Source organism: Aquarana catesbeiana, linkage group LG02, assembly GCF_042186555.1.
Source record: "Aquarana catesbeiana isolate 2022-GZ linkage group LG02, ASM4218655v1, whole genome shotgun sequence".
NCBI classification, from domain to species: Eukaryota; Metazoa; Chordata; class Amphibia; order Anura; family Ranidae; genus Aquarana; species Aquarana catesbeiana.
Window position 1 is genome coordinate 700,534,812 of NC_133325.1, and position 20,212 is coordinate 700,555,023.

At 44.8% G+C, this 20,212-nt stretch overlaps 1 protein-coding gene across 2 annotated transcripts in view; it reads left to right on the forward strand.

Moving 5' to 3' along the window:
• P2RX5 (purinergic receptor P2X 5) overlaps nucleotides 1-20,212 on the forward strand; it is a 124,785-nt gene that overhangs the window by 86,898 nt on the left and 17,675 nt on the right. For both annotated transcript variants that reach the window (XM_073616905.1, XM_073616902.1), the window contains exons 7-8: nucleotides 11,280-11,418; nucleotides 14,382-14,518. In XM_073616905.1, the coding sequence (XP_073473006.1) occupies nucleotides 11,280-11,418; nucleotides 14,382-14,518 (276 nt within the window). The remainder of the gene's footprint in view (nucleotides 1-11,279; nucleotides 11,419-14,381; nucleotides 14,519-20,212) is intronic.

A 20,212-nucleotide genomic window follows, 5' to 3' on the forward strand; every position in this document is an offset into this window, starting at 1 on the left:
TGCGGTGCCACCGAGGTCGATCGTGCATTTCAGGACCTGCCAAGACAGCTTGTTTCGGGAGTTGCCCCAAATGTACGTGTTGAGTGTTGATTCCATGGACTTAAATGTGTAGAGCGGGGCCTGCCAAAAGACGTAGAGTAGCTTGGGGAGTATTATTATTTTGACTAAATTTATTTCACCCATAACCCTAAGGGGGAGACAGGACCATGTTTGTGTCTTAGTTTTGAGAGTAGCGTATAAGGGTTCAATATTGAGGGTTATAAAGTCTAGGAGGGATCTGGAAATGTGGACACCCAGATATTTAATGATGCTCGCTCTGACTAGAGGGAGAGCAGCTTGGTCAACGGTGGGGGCGCCTAAGTATAGAGGAAGAATTTGGGAGTTGGCCCAGTTGATTAGGAGCCCGGAGAATGCTCCGAAGTCTGTAATAAGTTGTAAAGCTGTCTGGAGTGAGGGGCCAGCATCGGCGAGATATAGGAGCATGTCGTCTGCATATAGACTAAGTACTTCTGTCAACTGTCTGCATCGAAGGCCCTTAATGTCTGGGTGGTTCCTGAGTGCAATAGCCAGGGGCTCCACAGCTAGGGCATACAGTAGTGGTGAGATGGGGCAGCCCTGGCACGTGCCATGGGAGAGTGGGAAGGAGCGAGAAATTCTACCATTAACCTGAATGCATGCTGTGGGGGCCTGATAGAGAGTTGGAGCCATTTAATGAATTTCGGCCCGAAACCGAATTTACGGAGGCATTCCCATAGGTAGCATCACTCCACAGAGTTAAACGCCTTAGCGGCGTCAAGGCTGACCACTACTCTGGAGCCTTTGTTGTCGTGTTGGGATTGGAGGTTCATATGGAACCACCTGAGATTAAAAGCTGTGTTTTTGCTGGGCATGAATCTGGTCTGGTGGGGGTGTATGAGATTGAGGATTAATTTGTTGAGGCGCAGGGCTAGGATTTTGGCGAGAATTTTGACGTCTAATTGCAGGAGAGAGATGGGCCGGTATGATTCAGGGAGCAGTGGATTTTTGCCAGGTTTGGGTATTAGAACGATGAGGGCTTCACCCATGGATGCTGGAAGTGTGCCTGTGTCAAAGATGTGGGTATACAGCTTGCGCAGTTTAGGGATAAGGAACTCTCCGAATTGATTGTAAAACTCAAGGGGGAGTCCGTCCGAGCCAGGTGCCTTAGACGCGGGGAGTTGTGCTAGGTCCCCCGCTATACAGTCTGTGGTGATGGGGGCATCAAGCTGAGCAACTTGTGAGGGGGTAAGCGTGGGGAAAACTATGTCCCACAGAAAAGCCAGTAGCTCAACTTGGGAGTGGTGGGCAGTAGAGGAGTACAGGTCTGAGTAGAAAGATATGAACTCTTCGGCCACTAGGTCTGGATCCGTTATCCTGACCCCGGATGCCGATTGGAGGGAGACCACCACCGGGGGTTTGTGTTCTAGGTGTGCCATGTATGAGAGAAGCTTGCCAGCTCACTCACCGTGTTTGAAGATGCGTTGTTTGCTGAAAAATATACCTTGTTTGGCCTTCTCAAAATGTAGTTGGTCAGTAAGTCTGGTCTGCATACATACAAGGGAGGCATTGGCAGCTGTCGGGTCATTTTGAAAGACCTGTTCAAGGGTGTTTAGGTGATCCTCCTCCTGGCGGAGCAACAGTTTATAGGTGGCCTTGTGTCTATTAATACGTGTGGATAGTATCATGCAGGCATGTATTTTGAAAGTCTTCCAGATGGTCCCAACCGGGGCAGAATCATCGTTAGTGTGGAAATAATGTTCCGAATCAATTTGGATAGCATCTAGGTCGCATAGAACGGAAAGCCAAGATGGATTTTAGCCTCCAGATCCGGACCATGGGGGGAGCAGGCAGGCGCAGCATGATCCAGTATGGGGAGTGGTCAGATAGCACCCTGGTGTCAAAGCCTGCTTCAAGGAGATTGGGCAAAAGGGAGGGGGTGAGGAAGATGAAGTCAATGTGAGACATTGCGGAGTGGGAGGGGGTGAAAGAGGAAAAACGTGGGAGCAGCGGATACTTATGTCTCCATGTGTCTGGGCATGTGTCCATGTGTCAGGGCAAATTCCGTGAGAAACCTCCTGAATTTGGTGATGTTAGGTGGAGGAGCAGGGGGAGCAGCAGGGGATAGTCTGTCCAGGCTGTGGTTAATGACCATATTGAAGTCACCCACCAAGATGGCCGGCACAGAACGATGTTGAGCCATGAAAGCTATTCCCCGCTACAGCATGGTAAACTGGAAAGGTGGAGGGATGTAAAAAGCCAGGAGAAGAACATCCATACCATTAATGCTGCATGTAGAAATAATGACCGGCCCTGGGGGTCCGACTGCAATGAGTGGAGCTGAAATTGCACCATTTTGGTGATGAGAATCGCAACCCCACGGGAATTAGTGGTATGCGGTGCCTGGTACAGCCATCCCACCCAGGGCTTTTTGAGGCTCATCTGCTTCTGACCTGCAAGATGGGTTTCCTCCAGAACTGAAACATCTGTCTTTTGGGATTTGAGGTGTGAGAGGACTGCTACACATTTGGAGGGGGGTTATATTGTGCAGTTGGACTCCCAGTCTGAGTGAGCAACAAAAAAAAGTAATATTGGCATTAGACATTTCATTGTGAAATAAACATGCATGAGTAATACCATAAAAAGAAAAAAAGGAAAAAAAAAGACTCCATGAGGTATGTTGAAATAAAAAAAAAACCTTGCAAAAAATATTAAAAAACAAACGTTCTACAAATGCACTGGACCAGCAGAGCAGAGTCAACACTCTACTGCCCACTACAATCAGAGGGGCAGAGACTGGGCAAGGAAACAGTGGTGGGGAGGTGATAGTCAGGGGGAGGTGATAGTCAGGGGTGGCATGAGTGCCAAATTCTTGAGATGACCGTTGAGGTTGTGGGTGCGATCAAACTGAAAAGCGCACAACGGTGCAGAGGGGTGTCCAGTCTAGGGGGACGTGGGTGCAGGTGAGCCGCCCGAGGCTTACATTATAAAAATGGTGGAGGGGGAAGTTGTATCGGGTTGTGCTGCGGGTGCAGGGGGCACAGGATAAACATGGGGCCACAACAATTGGGAGAGGGGGGAGAAGGGGAGACCCCACATAAAACATGCTGCCAACTCACGGTTCAAGGAGAGGAGGAGAAAGAGTAGGCCAGGGGGTCCGGGCAGACCTCCAGCATTAGGTGACCAGCAATGGCGGTATGCAGTGAATCGGGGGCCTAGGCATGGGCTGGGCCGGCCGTGCCACGTTGCTCCAACCAGGAGAGGACAGCCTGTGGTTCTTCGAAAAACTGTGCTTTACCTGTCGCTCACCACACAGGGCCGTGCCAGGAAGAGCATTGCGTAGGGTAGGTGGTGCGCTCGTAGCTGTCGTTTTGCCTCGGTGAACCTTGCTCTTTTCTTCTAGACCTCAGCCGAGAAGTCGCCTCTTTCTCGGGTGAGCCGGAGGATGGTGTCTTGATCGCAGTAGTTTAAAAACTTGGCAATGAAAGTGCGCGGTGGGGCGCCATAAGGTGGAGGTTTCGCTGCTAAGCGATGGGCGCGCTCCACTACGAATGTTGAGGAGAAGTACTCTCTGCCGTATGTCTTGATAACAGGTTCTCCAGATAGGTGGGGGGATCCGCGCCCTCAGATCTTTCAGGCAGCCCCACTTAACGTAGGTTACATCGGCGGAGGTGATTCTCCATGTCGTCTTGTTTGGAGCTGACCGCATTTATTTGGTATTGCAGTTGCTCGGTGGTGACCTGGAGTGGGTGCAGGCCGTCTTCCACGTGGCTGACCCGGCATTCAGATTCGGATACCCTCTCCCGCAGTTTGTGGATATCCTGCCTGATCAGGGAGACCTTTACCTCCTTGATCCTGGAGGTAAGGGTGGATTGGCACAGAGCGATGGCTTTTAGCACCCTGGCGGTGTCTCCGGAGGCCTGGTCGTCTTCCTCCGGGAGCGGGACGGCGCCATCTTCCTTCTCTGGGTCCCGCTCCCCGTGGCGATATTTACCCAGTTTGGCGATGGCGCTCGATTTTTACATGGAGACATGTCAGCTCTGAAACAGGTAGGCAGTTTGGGGTGTTCTGGCGTCTACTTACAGGGAAGGTAACCCCCAGGATTGGGTACAAGGATATTGCTTGAGCGGAGCTCTCACACTGCACGCCCTATTCCATGCAGCTCCAGACCACGCCCCCCCTGTTTCAACCACTTTATTAAAGAACTTTGTTCCATTTAACTGCCTCTTTTGAAGTCCTTAAAGGGGCGCATGCATGACATATCAAAAGATCATGGCTTACAACAAGGGGACTAAAGTTAGAGAGAATGTTAGAGAGATGTAAAGAGGGCCCGGGAAGGAGAACAAGCTTTATGAAAGTTATGGAGAGGTGTGTTTCCTGTGTCCAGTAGCAACATATAGAATATTGTCACGGGTGAGGTGATGGGACTGCTGAGTTGGTGGAAACTGATACATGTTCTACGGTACCAGCTCAGAAATGCTGCACTTGTGTCTGAAGTGCTTAGTGTTACCAGTGTAAGAAGTATAGCCAGGGATTACAAGGGGTTAACTGTACAAATGTACTACTCGCTTCAAAGCTTGAAGCTCTGCCTTGTTACAGTCATTTGTGAGTGCAGTATCAGTGTCCCCGCTAGGCCACCTTAAGCCCTGCCCACAAAACCTGTGCCAAGATTATGCACACTAAAGTGTTTGTATATTCTAAACAAACATTGAAACAGAGCCTTATTTGCCTCTGTTGCTATAGGTACTGTGGGGAAATTGATCTCAAATTTCACAAGAGTGGCCATAAAATCACAGCCTGACAGCCACTAATTTCTAATTCAGTGGTGTCAACTTGGTGGTCAATTATGGGGAGGCACAATAACAGTACATTGAAGTTCATTGAGTTTGTCGGCCAACTCAAAATGAATGGACTGTAACACACCTGAATTTTGCCTACTGCATTTTTTGCAACGCACCAAAATAAACACTGAAGAGAACATTGGGGTTATCATTGGTTTCGGTTGCTTCAATAAAACCACGCAGCAATGATATCCGTGATAGTACTTTTAGCTCCTAAAATTGATGGTCATTGGCAGTGTTTTTTAACATATACCCCTGCTATATTGGTGGTCAATGAAGTGTTTTTACCACTTCTTCCCCCTGCATTGGTCCTAAGTGGCACTGTTTTTTTTACTGCGCTAACTCCCCCCCCCCTCCTCCACAATATTGGTGGTCAGTATATTGTTTTCAACTCAACCTCGCCTACAATGGCAGTGTTTTTTAAACCAAACCCTTCCCATTTTTTTATCAGTGCCAATGATTTTTTACCCCCTTGCTCCTCTAGCATTGGTGGTTAATGCAGTGTTTTATTTTTTTAACATCCCCCGTATTGGTGATCAGGGGCAGTGTTTTTGAACCCCAACCCCCTGCAGCTCTATGGTGCAATCACAGGGGACAGGAAGGTAAAACTGTGAATAGGGCAAAATATACATATATATAAAACATTGCAAAGTTATGTAAGGTAAATGTACCTGGCTTTGGGTAGTGAGGTGAAATGGTTAAATATTGAAACAAGCAAGGAGCAAACACTAGCCCCTAAAAGAATTATTAAGTACTTACTTTGAGCTATTTAACAAAGCCTATTGATGGATAAAGGTCTTCAAGACACCTACTGGTGGTAAATTGCAGGAAAATATACAGGTTGCTGGTAAATCAAACAAAGTTTATATATGTATGGAAGGATTAGGATATTGAAAAAATAGACGAAAAATTAAAGAAAATATGAAAATTGCAGATTTTAAGAAATAGAGTGAGTATTAGGGTATGGCCTAAAAAGATGAAGTACTTAGGATCAGAAAATAGATTATCCAATTAAATTAAGTGGATAATATTGGGGACTGATTTGAATGATTTTTTACCCCCTTGCTCCTCTAGCATTGGTGGTTAATGCAGTGTTTTATTTTTTTAACATCCCCCGTATTGGTGATCAGGGGCAGTGTTTTTGAACCCCAACCCCCTGCAGCTCTATAAAGTCAGCAGGTGCCCGACAGGTCATGGACTCACCCCCAGACACTGTGAGCCAGACACAGAGATCCAATGGCCGTGTGTTGGGCACCAGGGTTCTGAGCAGTTAGGAAGTGATTGAAATACAATTCAGAGTCTTTGTTGTGATCTTTGAGGATATTTGTGGATGCATTAGTTCACAGTAAGACCCCTTTCACACTGGGGCAGTGTTGGCGTTAGCGGTACAAAGCTGCTAGTTTCAGCTGCGCTTTACTGCTGTTATAGCGATGCTTTGGCCCTGCTAGTGGGGCGATTTTAACCCCCCCAGAAGGGGTGAAAAGCACCCGCTTAGAGCTGCTTTTAAAACGCTTTTAAGGCACTTTGAAAGCGGAGCCCATTCATTTCAATCAGCAGGGGCGATGGAGGAACGTTGTATACACCGCTCCCGCACCACCCCAAAGAAGCTGCTTGCAGGACTTTTTTTCCTGTCCTGCAAGCGCACCGCCCCAGTGTGAAAGCACTCGAGGCAGTTTATAGGCACTTTACAGGTGCTATTTTTAGCACAAAAATGCCTGTAAAGCGCCTCAGTGTGAAAGGGGTCTAAAAGCAACTGGAGAGGTCAGGGGGTGCTTGTTTTAAAGCCTTTTTTGTTGTATATTAAAATGTGATGTCCATAGACCGGGCACAGGCGTTTTGTGCACCTTATTGGAATATAAGCCAGAAAGCCTTATACATATAGCAAACGAGGGGGAGGAAGGGGATTTTAACGGTGCAGGGATAATAAACAAAAAAGATTTTTCTAAAAAAAGCTAATTTTTAATTTAACATTCAGAGTTAAAAAACATGTAGATAGTACATAAATTCACAAATATTACAGTTTTTATACAGTTACAGTGGTCAGACAGGACACGAGTGTATTTTGTTTTGAGAGATGATATGGTTGCATGCATACTAGCCCGACATGTTTCGCTGTGTCGCTTTTTCAAGGGATATGCAAGCCAAGAAGTAATATCATCCAACACTCTTATGCCCCGTACACACGGTCGGATTTTCCGACGGAAAATGTGTGATAGGACCTTGTTGTCGGAAATTCCAACCGTGTGTAGGCTCCATCACACATTTTCCATCGGATTTTCCGACACACAAAGTTTGAGAGCAGGATATAAAATTTTCCGACAACAAAATCCGCTGTCGGAAATTCCAATCGTGTGTACACAAATCCGACAGACAAAGTGCCACGCATGCTCAGAATAAATAAAGAGATGAAAGCTATTGGCCACTGCCCCGTTTATAGTCCCGACGTACGTGTTTTACGTCACCGCGTTTAGAACGATCGGATTTTCCGACAACTTTATGTGACTGTGTGTATGCAAGACAAGTTTGAGCCAACATCCGTCGGAAAAAATCCTAGGATTTTGTTGTCGGAATGTCCGAACAAAGTCCGACCGTGTGTACGGGGCATTATAGTTCTAAAAATAGAGAACAGAGATATAAACAACAAACATCACAAATCGTGAAAATATTTAACAATGAAAAAAACAAAAATGTTGATCCAATAACAAGCGCAATGTCCACTTTAACATAGCACAGAAAATGTGCTTACCCCTGTGTAACCCCAGCCTCGGTCAGCCCCCGCACAACCATCCACTAACACTGGAAATCTGACTTGGCCAAATGGTGCAATCACAGGGGACAGGAAGGTAAAACTGTGAATAGGGCAAAACATACATATATGTAAAACATTGCAAAGTTATGTAAGGTAAATGTACCTGGCTTTGGGTAGTGAGGTGAAATGGTTAAATATTGAAACAAGCAAGGAGCAAACACTAGCCCTTAAAAGGATTATTAAGTACTTACTTTGAGCTATTTAACAAAGCCTATTGATGGATAAAGGTCTTCAAGACACCTACTGGTGGTAAATTGCAGGAAAATATTCAGGTTGCTGGTAAATCAAACAAAGTTTATATATGTATGGAAGGATTAGGATATTGAAAAAATAGACGAAAAATTAAAGAAAATATGAAAATTGCAGATTTTTAGAAATAGAGTGAGTATTAGGGTATGGCCTAAATAGATGAAGTACTTAGGATCAGAAAATAGATTATCCAATTAAATTAAGTGGATAATATTGGGGACTCAGTCTTATCAGGTTCGTATGAAACAACCAACAGGTCAAGCCTTCAGATTTTTTACCTCTTTTTTCTCTAAATAAAAAGCCAATGAATTGCTAGGTAATAGATAGATAGGCTAGGAGTTAAGATAAGATAATACTTATACATATGTTTTATAGACACCTGTAGGCAGCTGTAGTGCAGGTGTCATGGTTATGCAGTAATGTGTGTCTGTCAGCTTACCTCTCTCCATGTGTTCCTTTAGAGGCCAGCCACTATCACATGACTGCATATATAATCTTCCCTCAGCATAGCTCCACCTCAGCCTCTAATTAGGAACACTATATTAACCTGTGCTTTGCAAGCCAACCTTGCTGATCAACCATTGTGTTTGGCTTCCTGTTTCCTGCTTGCCGTGTGCTCTACATTTGTCTCTGTTACCGACATTGGCGTGTTCTTGACAATTCCTGTTTGCTGTGACCCTGATCCTTTGGCGTGTACTCTGTTGTCCTTGTCTGCTAGTTGCCCCGACCTTGGCTTATCCCCTTACTATCCTTGTTGTTCCAGCCTGCTGCTTCCTTCCTCTATCTTCTTTAGTTTACCATGAGCTGTGAGACCCTGGGGGCCGCGACCTGGAGCCAGACTGCAGCGCAGTCCATCCTCATCACTAGAGGCTCTGGTGAACACCTGCTGGCTCTTAGAAAGCTTTAATCAAAAACTGATCAAAGCAGATCATAACAGATGGACATCAGATAGACCATAAAATCATAGTGGGGTTGATTTACTAAAACTGGAGAGTGCAAAATCTGGTACAGATGTGTATGGTAGCCAATCAACTTCTAACATTAGCTTGTTCATTAGGGCTGGATTCACACTGGTACGACAAACACTCCGACTTTGGGAGCTCATGTCACATGAGAGCTGTCTTAACTGGTCCGTCACAAATCGGTCTGACTTTGAAAATGCTCCCCGCACTACGTTGGTCCGACTTTGATCCTACTTCAGCGCATTGAATACCACTGAAGTCAGATCAAAGTCGGATCGCCGTCTTAACTGATCCGACTTCGGCATGTGACTGCTCTGAAGATCTTGAAGGAGAACCCCACCCCAAATAAAAAAAAACAAAAAACGGCATGGGGTTCCCCCTCCAAGACCATACCAGGCCCTTTGGTCTGGTATGGATTTTAAGGGTAACCCTCACTCTGTTTTTTTGTCCCCCCCCCAAAATCGATACCAGACCCTTATCCGAGCACGCAGCCCAGCAGGTCAGGAAAGGGGATGGGGACGAGCACCCCCCCTCCTGAACCATACCAGGCCACATGCCCTCAACATGGGGGGTTGGTGCTTTGGGGCAGTGGGGCCACTTCCCAACAACCCCGGCCGTTGGTTGTCGGGGTCTGCGGGCAGGGGGGCTTATCGGAATCTGGAAGCCCATTTTAACAAGGGGGGCCCCAGATCCCGCCCCCCCCTTATGTGAATGAGTATGGGGTACATTGTACTCCTACCCATTCACCTAAAAAAAGTGTCAAAAATAAAACGCAGTACACAGGTTTTTAAAGTAATTTATTAAGGCAGCTCCGGCGTTTCTTCCGATTCCTTCTCCCTCCTCTGCTGATGTCTTCTTCCTCTGTCGGTTCTTCTCCCCTCTCCGGTTCTTCGCCACTGATGTCTTCTAGCCCTCTCCGGTTCTTCTCCCTCTGTCCACTGTCTTCTGCCTCTGCCGGGTCTCCTCTCTGCACTGCCTTCTCCCTCTGTTCCTCCTCCAATGTTGACTCAACGCTCTGTGCACGGTGAGCCACTACTTATATTGGCATGGGGTGGGGTAACTGAGTGACATCATCTGGAGGCCCCACCCCTTTTACTGAGAAGTGGCTTCTGTCTCGCCACTCTACCATACAGGCCTGATTGGTGGTGTGCTGCAGAGATTGTTGTACTTCTGGAAGGTTCTCCTCTCTCCACAGAGAAACACTGGAGCTCCGTCAGAGTGACTTGGTCACCTCTCTGACTAAGACCCTTCTCCCCGATGGCTCAGTTTGGCCAGGCAGCCCGCTCTAGGAAGAGTCCTGGTGGTTCCAAACTTCTTCCATTTACGGATGATGGAGGCCACTGTGCTCATTGGGACCTTCAATGCTGCATAATTTTTTCTGTACCCTGCCCCAGATTTCTGTCTCAATACAATCCTGTCTTGGAGGTCTATAGACAATTCCTTGGACTTCATGGCTTGGTTTGTCCTCTGCCATGCACTGTTAACTGTGGGACCTCATATAGACAGGTGTGTGCCTTTCCAAATCATGTCCAATCAACTGAGTTTACTGCAGATGGACTCCAATCAAGTTGTAGAAACATTTCAAGGATGGTCAGTGGAAACAGAATGCACCTGAGCACAATTTTGAGTGTCATGGCAAAGGCTGTGAATATTTATGTACATGTAGTTTTTAGGATTTTTTTTTTAATATATTTGCAAAGATTTCAAACAAACTTCTTTCATGTTGGCATTATGGGGTATTGTTTGTAGAATTTTTAGGAAAATAATGAATTTATTCCAATTTGGAATAAGGCTGTAACATAACCAAATGTGTAAAAGGTGAAGCGCTGTGAATACTTTCCGGATGCACAGTATTTAAAGGCAAGCAAACAACAATGCATGTGTAACATGATGGGAATCATGACTGCTGGGTGTGTGTATAATCAAGCTCATGTGAGCCTCCATTGCAAACACACCATTTACCTTCATGCCGATTTCTCCCTGCTCTTTTCATTTTAGTAAATCAAGTCCTATGCACTGTATACTTCTCTCATGGCAGGTTTCCTTTTGAAGCAGGTTTTTTGAGGACACTGACAGAAGCAAAGATTAGCTATACAAAAAAAAAAAAAACATATTTCCAGTAAAAAGCCGTCATTGTAATTGCTTGAAAATAAGTGTTTATTTTCTACCTGGAGAAGACTTTTAATAATTCATATGCATTTACCAACTTAATGGAACTTGAGAGAAAATAAATACTATTAATAAACATGACAATTTTACTGTACTGCCATACAGCATCCCATTAGTCAAAAGGTGGAGTTTTATTATTTTGTTTCTCTATGGATTTCATATTTCAGGAAAAATAAAGTAAAATCCCTAGTGAAATACAGTGATGTGATGTATTGGAATTGTTATATTTCACAGAACGAATGTCCGTGATACAAAGGATGGCTCCTTCCTGAAGACATGTCGACACAGTAAAGATGATCATTATTGCCCCATCTTCCACCTAGGGAAAATTGTCTCTTGGTCTGGAAGTGACTTTCAGGATATAGCACTGGAGGTAAATCAGATGTAATCCTATAAATAGAAAAATGGATCAGACGTTTTCATACTTACTCACAACAGTTTTATTTCACAAATAGAATTAATGAATAATTGTACTTAACAACTAGCTTTTCCAATATATCCATGGATACCCAACAACTTTTCAAATAAACCTCCTTACCGTTGCCTCCCTGTACTATGAGAGTTGTCAGGGTAGTGTAAATATTGCATTGTTTACATTCAAAAAGTCTGTAATTGCACCACAATACAGCATCACATTAGGCCCCTTTCACACCAGCGGACTGATTGGGTCCATGTGAAAAACGGACTGCCCATTGTTCTCTATGGGGCAGCTGATGTCAACGGACAGGTGTCCCCTGTCACCCACCGGCATCCAATCCGGTCTGCTAAAAAAGGAAGCCTGGGGATCCATTCCCCATCCCTCTGGTTGATCATATGACAATCGGATGGAAACAGACTGACAGTCTGTTCCCATCTGACAGCTCCAAAGGAGAATAGAGGGCTGTGTCCATGTCCGCTCTGCATAGCGGAGCAAACACGGACCTGTCATCTGCCTGCCCAGCGGTGATCCCCCGCTGAGCAGGCGGATCCACTTGGACAGATTCCACTCCGTCCGAAAGGGACCTAAAGGTGAATTTTTATTATTTTGTTTTTGTATAGATTTAATATTCTGCCAGACAAACTTAAAACAAGCAAGGTTTGTTGGCCATCACCAGTGAAGTGCATGCAAACCATGGCTTCAACAGAGTAAAGTTTGGGGACCAACAAAAAGTATGACCCAGAAGGAAATGCTGAGAAGGTGCTACCATAAGAGGGCTTCCTTGGTTCAGCTCCTTGGTTCCTTCAGTCCCTCCTCACTATAACCTTCTTGTTTATACTTTTTCATTAAAATCAAGAATAAAAATTGTATTTATTGTAGCTTTCCAGTCCTCGTAACTTACTAGATGTGGTGACTGCATTAGTTATCACTTTTCAGACTTTTTCCTTTATTTTCACCTGGTGCGCCTGCCAGTAACATCATTTCCTGTCCTGGGGTAACAACACTCACTCACTGGGGTTGATTTACTAAAACAGGAGAGTACAAAATCTGGTGCGGGTCTGCATAGAAACCAATCAGCTTCCAGGTTTTTTTTTGTCAAAGCTTGATCGAACAAGCTGAAGTTAGAAGCTGATTGGCTACCATGCACAGCTGCACCAGATTTTGCACTCTCCAGTTTTAGTAAATAACCCCCCACTGTACTATATCTGTGGATGAGCAGTGTTGACATCTTATGGCATAAAGGAAGGTCATAACTACATAACACCTCCCTCTTTCCTTATTTCTATAACATAGGGGGCAGGTGTTCTCTAGTCAACAGAACTAAACTGGGAATAATGTTAACTCATATAAGTGCAGCAGTGACAGACAGCACAGGAACTTACAAGCTCACTAGATTTCAGAATCAACAACTATTTTTTACACGTATTGAACACATTTAAGAAAAAGCACTTTTAAAAGTATAGCTAATAGACCAAAGGGTGGTAAATAATAGAAGATCATTGCTAGGGTTTACATACACTTGAAGCCCTAATATTGCTGGGAACACTTTAAAAATATATGTACTTTTTGCAATTTCCAGAATGTAGTTCGTTCAAGGTTCTCTTACAAACTCCAAGGTACAGGTGCATATCAATGTATCAGCTGAACATTATAGGATAGAGAAAAATAAATACTCATATTGTACATAGAGTTTGTATGTTTTCCCTGTGCTTGTGTGGGATTCCCCCAGGTACTCCAGTTTCCTTTTAACCCTTTTCCGACGATTGCCTCCTGGCCCTTTAAGAGTTCTAAACAGCAGGAGGCGGGCATTCAGGTCATGTGACCGCTGTGATTGGCAGTCACAGTGATCACATGATCGGAAATCTCCCAATTGCAAGTATGCATCGGGAGCTTACCGATCCCCTCTGGCTACCATGCAGGGAGCGTGCTCTCAGCACAGTAAGTTGTTTTAACAGGGCCGCATATAGGCCGCTCTGTGTTAAGGCCCACCTACTGAGTGGCTGCATATATGTGTGCGGCCGGCACCAAGAGGTTAAAGTCCAAAGACATGCTGGCAGGTTAATTGGCTCTTGTCTAAATTGACGCTGGTTTGTGTATGTATAATGTGTATGTATATGTGTGTGAGAATGAGGCATTAGATTGTAAGCTATTTGAGGGCAGAGACTGTGAATTTACAGTATGTAAAAGCACTGCATAATTTGTTGCCACTATGTAATTAGCTGTAATAAATAAATAAATGCTGTATAAATTACAGATTTAAAGGGGTTATAAACCCTCGTGTTTTTTCACCTTAATGCATCCTATGCATTAAGGTGAAAAAACTTCTGTCACTGATCAGCCCCCCTGTTTTACTCACCTGAGCCCGTTCGTTCCACCGCCGGAGACGCGCTCACCCTCTCTGACCAGTGTCTCTGGTCTTGATTGGATAGATTTATAGCAGCGCAGCCATTGGCTTATGCTGCTGTCAATCAAATCCAATGATGCGGGGGCGGGCCGAGTCTATGTCTATGGACGCAAAAGCCGTACTCGGGAGTGCGCCCGCATAGTAACCCCCAAGGAGAGCACTTCTCCAAGCTGGTTTACCAATGCGGGGAGGAGCTGATAGCGGCACCGGGGTACCCCAGAAGAGGTGGATCGGGGCCACTCTGTGCAAAACGAACTGCACAATGGAGGTAAGTATGACATGTTTGTTATTTAAAAAAAACCCCAAGGGTTTATAACCACCTTTAATCTGTACAGTGAGTGCCATTAGCCATAGGATTTCTTTCCCCTCTTGTGGTCAGTGTAGGAAATGTACTTCATCTTTGTGCTAAGACGCTAACATTTTCTTTTCATGACATTTCTTTTATTGATTGTCTTATTTTATCCACAAATTATTGTAATTGTAAACTGATAACATTGTAAATATCTTGTGTCAGGGTGGTGTTATTGGAATTCAGATAGAATGGGATTGTAACCTGGACAAGGATGCTTCTGAATGTCACCCACGCTATTCTTTCACGCGGCTGGATAATAAATTCTCAGAGAAATCTGTCTCCTCTGGCTACAATTTCAGGTATTACTATATACAAATGACTACACTTTTAGGCCTGATTCACACTAGTGCGACTTCAGATGCAACTTGTGTCACATAGACCCCCAGTACAATGGAAATCACGTTATTCTCCATGTTGCCCTTTCATATCAATGCGGTTCAGCAAGAGGCATTTTTGGAAAAAGTGTGAGTGCTACTTTATTGTGGTTTCTGCATGATTTGGGCTCAATTGACTTCAACATAAGTTCACCAAAAACACCTGTCAAATGAATGTCCATGCATCTTTGCAGGATTTGTGTAGGTTAGTAAGGAAATAGCTCCCTCCGTCATCCTAACAACCAGTGACCAATCCCTGCTGTCAGCTGGGGATTCCTGACTGACAGCAGGAAGTAACTAGAGGAGCCCTCAATAAGAATAAAAAAGGGTGTGGGGGGTCCTCTCACACTCCATACCACGCCCTTTTGGTCTCGTATGGATTTTAAGGGGGACCTCACATCAGAACCCCCCAAATAATGGTGTGAGGTCCCCCCAAAATCCATACCAGACCCTTTTCCAAGCAGACAGTCTGGCAGGCCAGGAAAAGGAAAGGGGTGAGCTTATTCTTCCCTTACCTTCTGCACCATTCCGAGCCACATGCACTCAACATGGAGGGGTATGCTTGTGTAAACATAAGAGCCAATCATTAAAAAAAATTAAAAATGGAGTGGGAATTCCCCACAATCCATACCAGGCTCCGGTTCTGGAATTGATTTTTTTTTTTTTGGGGGGGGGGGGGACCTCACGCTATATTTTTTTTGGCGTAGGGTCCAACTTAAACTCCATACCAAACCCAAAGAGCCTGGTATGTATTTTTGGGGGGACCGCCAATCTTTTTTTTTTTTTAATGACAGGCTCCTTTATTTATTCCCAGCTGGCAGCAGGGATGCTGCCGGGTGCAAAAAAACGCATGTAGCATCAAAAACTGCAGTGTGGCACTACAAATCAGCACTGAAAATCGGGTCATGTCGCAGCTACACTAGTGTGAGCTTAGCTGTATCTACATTTTATGTGAGGATAAATACATAGTATCCTTTCATTTTAGGTATGTGGGGTATTTGGATTGCCTCAGTGTATCACTTTAGCAACTGAACAATTGAGATATAAAATTGTCTAGCATTGTTTTATTAGGTTGTATTAGATTTACTGACGCCATATATCTCATCCAGTAAAAGGGTCAAATCAAACAAAAGTGATATTGATAATCAATGAAATCAGTGTGCTACTAATAATATCCAGAAATCCAGTGTAGCACTACCCCCATAGGAACCACTGTATAGGATGTGTCCTCTGTTCTTTGTCTTAACCTACTCAAAAACCTCATCCCCTCTGATACATCAGGTTGATTGTAAAAAACATACAATAACAAAGGAGTTCACTCAAAATAATACGTAAAGCAATGTTAGTGCTATATCAGACCAAACCAGGTAGTAAAGGTAAAATTAATATATTGTCACCCAATATGGTTGGTAATTAGGCAAGCATAAAATGGATTAACACAATTTATCATACAAAGTGATTAACAGTAAGGACTAGGCATAAGATGAAATTTGCCATCCAGATTAACATAATTAGTAGCAAGGCCACCTCAAGTGCAGCATTGAGCAGTAGTAAAGTTTAATCTACTGAGGGCTGAAACTATACTCCCAGAGCGCATTTATGGTGGTGATGCTAGTCCTAGATTGACTGGGTATGCACTGTCCAAAAGAAAAAAAGATGGTAGTGGAGGGGGCAGGGGAACAAAGGGGGCCTGTAGAATTTATATTACAGGTGGGTAATCATTTGAAATGTTCTGCTGCCAGCTATCGTTGGGGCCTTTTAAGAGTTTTGGTGCAATTAATGACAGTTCCAGTACAGTATAGGTATTGTATAGTCTCAGCACATGTGCAAGGTAGATGTGGTTCAGGTGTGGTAAAAGTTTGGTATGATGTTGTATAGGTGCAGTCAAGGTTTGGAATAAGTGTGCTTTAGAGTATAGTATGGATGCATTATGGATTGGGTACACTTGGTGTCCTGTTCTCAGTGGCTCAATCCCTGCTAGCATTATTAAAAAAGGGCAAATAGCCTGCCAGTGCCCAGCAGCCTGCCAGTGCCCATCATATGCAGCATGCCAGTGCCCAGCAGCCCCACCAGTGCCTGTCATATGCAGCCTGCCAGTGCCCAGCAGCCTTAACAATGCCTGTCATATGCAGCCTGCCAGTGCCCAGCAGCCTCACCAGTGCCCATCATATGCAGCCTCACCAGTGCCCAGCAGCACCACCAGTGCCCATCATATGCAGCTTGCCAGTAACCAGCAGCCCCACCGGGGACTGTCAAATGCAGCCTGCCAGTGCCCAGCAGCTTTATTAGTGCCTGTCACATGCAGCCTGCCTGTGCCCACATCAGCTGCGATCTCCGTGTGTAACACCGCAGTAACAATGTCCTGCCCAGTGGCGGTGCATCCATAAGGGTGCATTGGCGCCGCCCCCTCTCTCCAGCCACCCCTTCTGTGACCAATGGATAGATTCATGCAAAGCATGAATCTATCCATGTCTGCCGCTGCCACCCCCTATTCAAATGCCTGGCCCCTTTTCGGTCCCCGGGTGCCTGAATTACAGCAGCGGGGGGTGTTTTTAAAGCACCTGATTAGAGCCATAGGCTCTAATATGCGTAAAAAAAAATGACCTGCGAGCACCATGCTTGGCGCTTGCAGTTCACCCAGGTGTGTTAGAACAGTGAATGAATATTTGCTTTCCTAACACTGAACCGCCTCTCCGCCAATCAGATGCTCGGGTCCCGTCACCTGATTGGCTGAAGTGACAGGCGCTGTGATTGGATTCCTATCAGGAGGAGAGAACGGGGGGAGAGGACGGGGGGAGAGGACGGGAGGAGAGGACGGGAGGAGACCCATGGAGGACACTGCTCGCTGCCGCCACCTGTTGGGGGGGTCACAGTGGCGACATTCTATGGCACAGTGGCAGCATTTGATTACACAGTGGCAGCATTTGATGGCACAGTGGCAGTATTTGATGGGCACAGTGGCAGCGTTTGATGGGCACAGTGGCTGCGTTTGATGGGCACAGTGGCTGCGTTTCATGGCACAGTGGCTGCAATTGATGGCACAGTGGCTGCAATTGATGGGCACAGTTGCTGCATTTGATGGGCACAGTGGCTGCATTTGATGGGCACAGTGGCTGCATTTGATGGCACAGTGGCTGCAATTGATGGGCACAGTGGCTGCATTTGATGGGCACAATGAGGCTGCAATTGATGGGTTTTTTTTTTTCTGAATTTTTCAGTTTGTTTGTGCCCCACCCAAAAATTTTGAGCGCCAGCCACCACTGGATAAAACTATAATCGTGCCAATTTGTAAAACTCTGGTTAGGCCACATCTGGAGTATTTCGTCCAGTTCTGGTCACCAGTCCTCAGAAGGGATGTGCTGGAACTGGAGAAAGTCCAAAGAAGAGCAACAAAATTAATAAGGAGACTGGAGGACCTCAATTACAAGGAAAGACTACAAGCAAAGAGTTTACTCTGGCTGGAGAAGAGACACTTGAGAGGGGACATGATAGCGATTTACAAATAACTCAATGGTGATCCTAGTGTTGGAAAAACTATTTAGTCTCAGGGAGTGTAATAGGACACAGCGTCACAGAATGAGATTGGAGGAGAAGTGGTTTAACCTTAAAGCAGTTGTATACCCGCTGAAAATGTTTTATTTTTTTTACCCCTGTAAGGCAAAAGGCATAATGAGCTAGTATGCACCGCATACTAGCTCATTATGAAATACTTACCTTAGAACGAGGCGTCGGTATCTTACCTGGTCCATGCCGAGGTAGCTGACATGTTGCCTCGGCGTGTCTTCCGGGTATCGCGGCTCCAGCACTGTGAGTGGCTGGAGCCGCAATGTCATCACTCCCGCGCATGCACGCGGGAGATTTCTTTCCCGGCAAGGTCCGGCAGTTGCCGGGCCTTCAGCCGAGAATCCCCTGTGCGCATGCGCCGCTGCAGTCAGCGGCTCATAGCAAGGGGAATATCTCCTAAACCGTACAGGTTTAGGAGATATTTTTTTTATCTACAGGTAAGCCTTAATTTAGGCTTACCTGTAGGTAAAAGTTAAAAAAAAGACTATACAACCGCTTTAAGCTGTGCAGGGGGTTTTTCACTGTCGGGGATAAGGATGCGGAACATGAAAAACAATAATTAATTGCAAACCGCGCTCCATGTAAAGTGCAAGTGCAGATGACACACTCTAATGTAAACAAAGTGAATATAGTATAAATATATGGTGTCAATAGTGATACTCATGACTAAATATCACCTAAGTGAAAGCAGCAAATAATCAAACATCAAAAATTTGAAAATAAATAAAAATAAAAATAAATATACCAAAACAAGTGAAAGCAACAGTCCAAATTCAAAATGAGTTCAAAAAATTAAAGAATTATATTAAAAAAATTAAATTAAAAAAAGTGTTCAAATAATGTTGAATTCTGACTCCTGGATGAATCCTCCTGGGGTTCAGCAAAGCATCAGACAACAGTAATCCACCACCAACACTGACCACACAGCCTACTCACCAGGTTGTGGTGACTCCCATGACAGAAGTCAAAGAACTCTTCAAGAACAGCCAAGGAAGCTCCACACGATCACGGCTTGGTTCAGGTGCTGGAACTCAGGTACCTCAGGTAACACTGTAACTGCTTAGATGCATGCAAACGAACTCCCGGATAGAGATAGGTCATTAAAGACCATTAGTGCCATGTATGGGAAAAAGATGAATGAACTCCCATTGTGAAATATGCCAAAATTTATTGGTCAGGCTAAAAACAGGCTAAAGCTAAAAACCGCATCACCCACGTGTCGGTTTGAGCGGACAAACAAAATACGTTACGAACGGAAATGGCGTGTCACGTTCGGTATGTCCGACTGGTTTTGTCAGTAAGCGCTGACGTCATCAGGGATCGCACGAACTGGCACTCCACCTCCTTAAATACACACATCAGTCAATGGCTTCCAATCCAGTGACATCCCGCCTTGCAGAGGGATTAACCAAAATTGAAAATTAACACTGCCATCTTGTGGCCAGCAAGTGGAATATGGTTATAAAGTTCCTTAGGTATCTAAACTGCCATCTTGTGGATAGATGCCAGATTGCGCAACTAAATAAATGAATAAATCAGAATGCATAGATAAATTAAATAAAATTAAATGAAATAAATAAAAGGAAATATGAAGGAAATATATAAATAAAAAGGGATGAAACTGGAATGGATGGTCCCTTCACAACCAGTATAAATATAGGTCAATAATTGGACAAATAACAATTCAAGTCGATGTCAACATTGATACCTGCTGGAGTAAGTGTATTCAAATGATAAATCCATTCCGTTTCGTTTTTTGATATTCTCTGAACCTTTCCTCCCCTCCAATCAGCATCCAGCTTGTCAATCCAAAAAATCCAGCTAAGCTAGGATTCTGCTGGTGGTGGATTCTGAAATGGTTAGAGAGACTATGTTTGGGAAAACCGTATTTAATATTTGTGAGGTGTTCATTGATATGGGTGCAGAGGTTTCTTTTAGTACGTCCGATATACTGTAACCCGCACGGGCAAGTAATAAGGTATGTGACATAAGTAGATTTACAGGTGATGAATTTGTCTATTTTGTAGTCTTTGCCCGTACTAAAGGATGTGACGT